At 65.0% G+C, this 6,862-nt stretch overlaps 1 protein-coding gene across 1 annotated transcript; it reads left to right on the top strand.

Moving 5' to 3' along the window:
* The first annotated feature begins 1,962 nt into the window (after positions 1-1,962).
* NKX2-3 (NK2 homeobox 3) lies at positions 1,963-6,566 on the top strand. The gene is made up of 2 exons (XM_051824068.2): positions 1,963-3,648; positions 5,060-6,566. Exons 1-2 carry the CDS (start codon positions 3,294-3,296, stop codon positions 5,797-5,799), a joined length of 1,095 nt encoding a protein of 364 aa, XP_051680028.1. The 5' UTR covers positions 1,963-3,293; the 3' UTR covers positions 5,800-6,566.
* Positions 6,567-6,862: the final 296 nt, after the last annotated feature.

The following is a 6,862-nucleotide window of genomic DNA, read 5'->3' as shown; positions in this document are numbered from 1 at the left end:
GATTAAAATCAAATCACACGCTTCCAGGGATGCAACCAATATTTACCTTATCTGACAGTAATTAGCTAAACAGTCTGGAACGAAAACCCATTATTAGTTGAGCACAGCTCCAGGATTTCAAAGATACTCTTCTCAGACCTGGGAATGTAAATGCCCCTGAATGCTACAGTAACTGGATCCGGGCTGGAACCGGATTCCACGCCGGTAAGCGGGCACCACCAAGGATCCGCAGCCCTCGCGTCCGCCTCCCCGCCGCGGCGCGCAGGCCCACGCGTTGGAAGTGCGGGCTGCAGGCAAGGGAGAGAGACCAGCTAGATGGGACTGACCCGCGGGATCCAGGCTGCCTGAGAGCCAGACTGAAGGAAGCCAGCCACATCTCCCAGAGAGGGCAGCGGGAGATCCCCAGGACCCCTGTTCTGGGCATAAAACAAAGATCAACCCTGGAGACGCGGTCGCGGTAGGAGTTTCGTTTTCTCTCTCCATCCCCAGGAAGGGAGGTGGGAGGGGGATGGGACAGGGAAGCCGCCCACTAGGCCTCTTCGCTCCGAGACCCCTTCCAACCCTCCGGGCCTGAACTGCGCGGGAATAAGAAGGCGCGGGGGCTGGGTCCCGAGGTCGGGGGAGCACCCGCGCCCGGGCCCTCCAGGGGGGGACCCCTCCGGCCCGGCCCAAAAGTACCTGGCCGGTAGTGGCGGCGGCGGCCCGGGAGCGAGCTTGCAGGCGGGAAGGCGCCCGGCGTGCGCAGGCAGAGGGGGGCTCGGGTGTGCGGGCACTAGGACGGTGGGCCCGGTGGCAGTTGCAAGCCCCAGGTGCTCGGGACCAGATTTAGGGAAGGCCTAGGAGGGCGGCGCCACGGCAAGCAAGGGAACGTAGCGAGGAGAACGCCTGGCTTCGTTGTAAACTGGGAAGACAAGGGTAGTTTCGATAGTTTTTGTCTTTTTCTTTTTTTCCCAAAATCTTGAAATCGCTCAGGAGGCGGAGAAGATCAGGGAGCAGAACATCGCGAGTTGGTGTCCGACCTGGCGGTGGGACCGGGGAGTGGGGCCCGAGCGCGGCTTCCCTCGCATGCTCCCGGGCCACCGCGCGCACGCATACTCAAGGGCCCCCACCCCGCAGCGCCGCGCACTCACCCCCACCTCTCTCTCTCTCTCTGGATCTTTGCGCCCGGGCGCGGCCGGGGATCCGCGGCAAAACCAGGTGCATTCTTCCCCGTGTAGACTGGGCGGCCTGGTTTGGAGACACCGGCCTCCTCCCGAGTTGCCATCAGTTTCAGGATTTAAAGCAGAAAGGCACCGTCGTCGGGCGCAAAGCTCTGCCCACAGAGGGTCTCTGCCCACTGCCCACCGACCGCCGCCACCCTAAGTATGCCCCGGCGCACGTGGCCTGCGCCGCATCCCAGCTCCCCAGGCGGCCCCAGGGTCTGCCCCCCGCAACATTTCCGCTCGCTCCTGAAGAGCCCCGCCTCTCCCCCTCCCGACAGGTTCGCGCTCTGCTCGGCCGCTGACACCCCCTGGTCTCCCAGTAGCTGGGGGCCCCCCCAGCACGGCAGCTCTCCACCGTCGCCCCCAGACGCGCGCACGCGGTGCCTGCCGCCACCCGGGGGCGTCGTCCGCAGCCCCTGCACCTTCCATCCGCCTCTTCCAGCTGAGGCCACTGTCTCCCAGGTTCTACTATCCTGGCCGCCGAAGTTCGCTTGGGATGGCTGTGGCCAGATGAGGGGGCGCCACAGTTGTGTCGAAACTGGCCCCTATATTAATTTTTTTTCAAGGCCCGCGCTGCCTACGGGTTTTTCGGCGGCGCCTTGACAGCTGGGCCAGCTGCTCCTCACCAGGCTAGGCATGGTAACGGGCCAATGCCCACGACAAAGGGGAGAAGATGGTCCCCACACGCGCGGACTTTCTAGAATTTCTGGGAACCCCGTGGGCTCCCAAAAAAGCACCAGGGCCTCATGAGGACGCCAGAAGACGTGTGGCAGAGGCAAGCCCCAGACTCCCAATTTCAATAGGCGGAAAAAGTCAGCCGCCACTGCTGGGTCACCTCCCTGGCGACGACAGATCCTGCTCTCAAAACCGTGGGAAGCCACCCTCAGCCACGTCACCACCAGTGCAGCCAACGTGGACCCCTGGTGCACATACGGAGCACTTGGCAGGCTGCAGAGCCCTGCGCCAAATTCTGGGGTGTCTTGCCTTATTTAACCCTAATGACGCTGAAGAAGGTATTCATCTTTTTATAGACGAGGAAATTGAGTCTAGCCACGCCCCAGGCCAGGATTGGAATCAAGAGCTGTCTGGACACCCAAGCTTTCTAGAAACTGCACCAACGTGCCTTTGATAGACTTGCTCCGTGGAGCAGCTTTAAGGGGCTACAAGGGCAAAAAGCAACCAAGACTGCCCTCGGGGGATGACGGTCTAATCAGGATGACCCGGCAGGCACATTCAGCGGCAAAACTAGATGGGAAGTGCGACGTGACACGGCTGTCCTTTGCAAGTGCAGAGGCTGGAGACAGGCCCTCCGGCTAGGTGCCCGGGCAGTGCTTCCTTGCAGGAGGTGGTATTTCAGCACAGCCTTGGAGAACAGCTTGGCTCGTGGAGACAAGAGCGAGAAAGCCATCCCCGGCGCAGAGCGCGGCTCGAGCAAAGGCCACAGGCGGGAACTGTCACGGCTCCCATCTGTCGGGAGATATACTCTATTGCTTGCTGGATCCTGCGCCCGGTTACTACCGGCCAGGAAGTTTTCTCGCCCCCACAGCAACTGGAGAAAAAAAAAACACTCCTGGGGCATCCTTCCCAGGAGTTGATTCGTGGACAGTAAGCTCCCCAGAACTAGCCCAGATCAGGAAGGCGCGGCCAGGAGAGGCGGGAGTCGGCGGTCCGGACCCCCGGGGGAGCGCAGCCTGGCCTGCAGCGCCCGGGGCTCCCGGACTCCGCAACACGTCCGCGTCTATTTCTGGTATCGCTGCTGCACCCTCTCCACGGGCCGCGGGGGCGTGGCCCACGGGAGCCCGAGCCAATGGCGACGGAGGCCGGGGCGCGTGCCCCGCCCCCGACGTGACGCAGGGCCCTCGGACAGAGCCTTCGCGGCCCCGGCCCCAGTCTCTGCAGTGGCTGTAACAAAACCCAGACCCCCAGGTCCGGGCCAATGGAGGCGATTTAGACTGGAGCGGGACCGCGCCTGTCAAAAGTCCGACTCGGCAGCAGCGGCGGAGTCCAGGCGGAGAGCTGGAGCCGCCGCGCTGCCTCCCCGCCCCCGCCGGGATTTATTGAGTATTTGGACTGGACAATTAAGTGGCCCTGATGATGTTACCAAGCCCGGTCACCTCCACCCCTTTCTCAGTCAAAGACATTTTGAATCTGGAGCAGCAGCAGCACTTCCACGGCGCGCACTTGCAGGCTGACTTGGAGCACCACTTCCACGCGGCGCCCTGCATGCTGGCCGCAGCCGACGGCGCGCAGTTTTCCGACGGAGGGGAGGAGGACGAGGAAGAAGAGGGCGAGAAACTGTCCTATTTGAACTCTCTAGCCGCAGCCGACGGCCACGGGGATTCGGGTCTCTGTCCCCAGAGCTATGTCCACACAGTCCTGCGAGACTCGTGCAGCGGGCCCAAGGGACACGAAGAGGAGCCCGAGGTCGGGAGGGACCGGAGCCAAAGTGAGTAGAGGGGGAAAGGAAACGCACTCGCACACCTGCAGCGATGGCCGAGCGCCCGCAAACAGCCCATAAGCCTTGCCGGCACCACTGCTGACTGCCCCTTTAACCTTTTGCTGGGGCCGTGCCGTGCCTCCGCCCTGGTCATCGCCAGCTCCGCACAGCGCAGGTACCTGCGAGGGAGCCGGGACGGAGGGGGAAGGACGCGGTGACCCCGACGGCAACGCGGCCCCGGCGGGAAGGGAAAGTGCACATCGCTGCCCGGCCGCAGCTAGGCCACACGGGCGCTGCTGCGGGGCCCGAACCACTCGCGCAGTGCTGGCTCTTCTCCCCCAAAAGGAGGGTAGGAGCCTCCACCCCTTTCGCTTACCCTCCGGCGGGAGACGAGTTCTCTGCGGCCAGGGCAGCCACCCCATCCCCTCCGAAGAGGCAGCCCAGGCAGGTTGTGTCTCTGGCGCCCGCAGCGCGCGGGGCTTCGGGTGGAGAGCGGCTGGGTGGATTCCTGGCTTCTCAGCCTGGGGCCCCGCGTGCGCGCTCCCGCGAGGAGGGGACAGTGGGAGAGTTCGTGGGGACACAGTCCCGCCCGCGTCCCACAACTCTCACTCCCCTGAGGCGCCAGCTTTATTGAAAATTCCTTCCGTTCTGCTTTGTGTCCCAGGTGGCGGGCGCCGAAAAAGACGCGCCGAACTTAGTCTCAGACCCCAGCAGCTCACTCGGGACAGGCAGGGGGATCGGATAACAGAGCAACCCCCCAGCAAGCGTTTCGGAAATATCAGTGTCAAAGATTCTCCTTTCCCCTAGAGGAGGGTTGGGGGTGGGGTGGGGGAGAAGGCTCTGCTCTGACAGCTCGCCGGGCCCAAATCGGCACGGAGCTGCCTAAAATCAAACTTTGTTTCTCCCCAAGGTAACGCAGACGCCGTCACGCACATATTTGCATCCAGCCTTTTATAAGCAAACAGGCAGCCGCCGGGCAAGGCCTGGAGTTACGTGCAGACGCTACAGAAAGAAATACGTTGGCGCACGCTGGTGCCCTGGCGCCCAGCTCCGCACGCCTCACAGCCTCAGCCACCCGGCGTGGCGCGGGAGGCAAACGAGGTCGCAAGCACTGTCTCTATTTTCATCTCGAAAACGCTCGTTAGCTCGTCGAGCCGCACATTTCACACGGGGTTATCTCTTCCTTCGCAGCCGCTCAGGGTCCTAACAGACGCGCGCTCGCTTCTCCTTCCCACGGAACGCGCCCCCACGCACTGCGCCGAGGGCGTCCGCCGGGCCCGGGTGCCGTCGCAAGGGCCCCGCCACCGCGCGCTGGGGGCCGCGAGCGTTCTGACCGCGCTCTCCTCGCGGCCACGCACCACAGGAGGCGCGGGGAGGCCGGGGACAGCTAACGGACGCTGCTGTTTTGCTTCCTCCGCAGAAAGCTGCCCACTGAAGAAGCCTCTGGAGGCGGCGGGAGACTGTGAGGCCGCGGAGGAGGGCGAGAGGCCGAAGCCGCGCAGCCGCCGGAAGCCGCGGGTCCTCTTCTCGCAAGCTCAGGTCTTCGAGCTGGAACGCAGGTTCAAGCAGCAGCGGTACCTGTCGGCGCCCGAGCGCGAGCACCTGGCCAGCAGCCTGAAGCTCACGTCCACGCAAGTGAAAATCTGGTTCCAGAATCGCAGGTACAAGTGCAAGAGACAGCGGCAGGACAAGTCCCTGGAGCTGGGCGCGCACGCGCCGCCGCCGCCACCGCGTCGTGTGGCGGTGCCGGTGCTGGTGCGGGACGGCAAGCCCTGCGTCACGCCCGGCGCGCAGGCCTACGGCGCGCCCTACGGCGTGGGCGCCGGTGCCTATTCCTACAACAGCTTCCCCGCCTACGGCTACGGGAACTCGGCCGCCGCCGCCGCTGCTGCAGCCGCTGCCGCCGCCGCCGCGGCCTACAGCGGCAGCTACGGCTGTGCGTACCCGGCGGGCAGCGGCGGTGGCGGCGGCGGGGGCGGCGGGGCCTCGGCGGCGGCCACGGCTGTGCAGCCCGCCTGCAGCGCGGCCGGGGGCGGCCCCTTCGTGAACGTGAGCGGCCTGGGAGGCTTCGGCGGCGGCGGCGCACAGCCCTTGCACCAGGGTGCGGCCGCCGGGGCCGCGTGCGCGCAGGGCGCTTTACAGGGCATACGGGCCTGGTAGGGACGGGGTGAGGCACGCGGCGGGCGCCCTTCCGCAGCTCGGCACCGCGGGGACTCAAGAGCGAGAAAGGCTGGACCCAAGGGCCAGGTCCCCTCGTTAAAAAAAAATAAATAATAATTTACCCGTCTTGCGCCCCTGGGCTCGGGTTGGCAGCCCACTCGAGGCCTGCGCAGCGGTCAGGGGCGAGGAGGATGCCTGGGTCCGGTTGCAGGACTGTCTCTGAGGCGGACAAGCGGACTGGGAGCCCCGAGGGCGGCGGCCAGGGGAGTGCGGGAGGCCAAGACTGGCTATGCGGGGTGCTCCCGCAGCGAGGGCGGCTTCTCTCGCTCTGCCCCGCCGCGGCCCTGCGAAGCGTCGGCAGGGAGCCCAAGGGAGAGCGGAGCATGAAGGAGAGAGAAGGGGAGGTCGTGGCTGGAGAAAGCCCTGGCCCTACCCGTCCTCTGCAGCCGTTGCGGCCCGCAGCGCCAGCCACAGTCGGTTTTCGTTCTGCGTCCGCCTCCCTCCGCAGCGGGCACGTCCCGATCAGATTCCGGACGGTCGCGGGCGCAGGACCCTTCGCGGAAGACCAGCCGAGTGCGCTCGGAAGTCGGGCGGGGGGCGCTGAACAGCTCCGGGGCCGGCGCCCACGGGGGCGACCCGGTTCCTTTCTGTTTCGTATCCTGTACCCAGCACGTATTATCTCTATGTAACTGTATCCACACGCCGTGTACACACCGCTGCCATACACTACAGGAATCAATAAACAAGGTGCAATATGTCCAACCCGCTGGCCGGCTCTGGGCTTTGTTCTGGGGAGGGAGCTTTTGAGCGGCGGGAAGGGACGGGAAAGGTGCGGTCCCCGGCCTGGCCGCCCCCGAGCCCGGTCCGGGCTGCGGGTCCAATCTCTCCGTGGTTTTGTTAATGTCCCTTTTGTGGGGAGGCCCTGGTGAGGTCCCGGGTGTTTTAATCTCCCCCCCCCCCCCAGCTTTCCCCGATGCTGTCTGGCAAGACGACGGGCTGTCTGGACCTGCGTTCGGTCGAGGCACAGACTCTGCCCCAACTCGAGGGTCTCCGGGAAAGAGGG

Source organism: Oryctolagus cuniculus, chromosome 15 (assembly GCF_964237555.1).
Source record: "Oryctolagus cuniculus chromosome 15, mOryCun1.1, whole genome shotgun sequence".
Taxonomy (NCBI): Eukaryota; Metazoa; Chordata; class Mammalia; order Lagomorpha; family Leporidae; genus Oryctolagus; species Oryctolagus cuniculus.
This window is presented reverse-complemented; position numbering and strand designations above follow the sequence as displayed.

Bases quoted from the DNA above. Each gene is read 5' to 3' on its own strand.
- NKX2-3 (XM_051824068.2), top strand. From the start codon at position 3,294: ATGATGTTACCAAGCCCGGTCACCTCCACCCCTTTCTCAGTCAAAGAC. The intron at 3,649-5,059 runs GTGAGTAGAGGG...CTTCCTCCGCAG, and splicing joins CGGGAGGGACCGGAGCCAAA to AAAGCTGCCCACTGAAGAAG.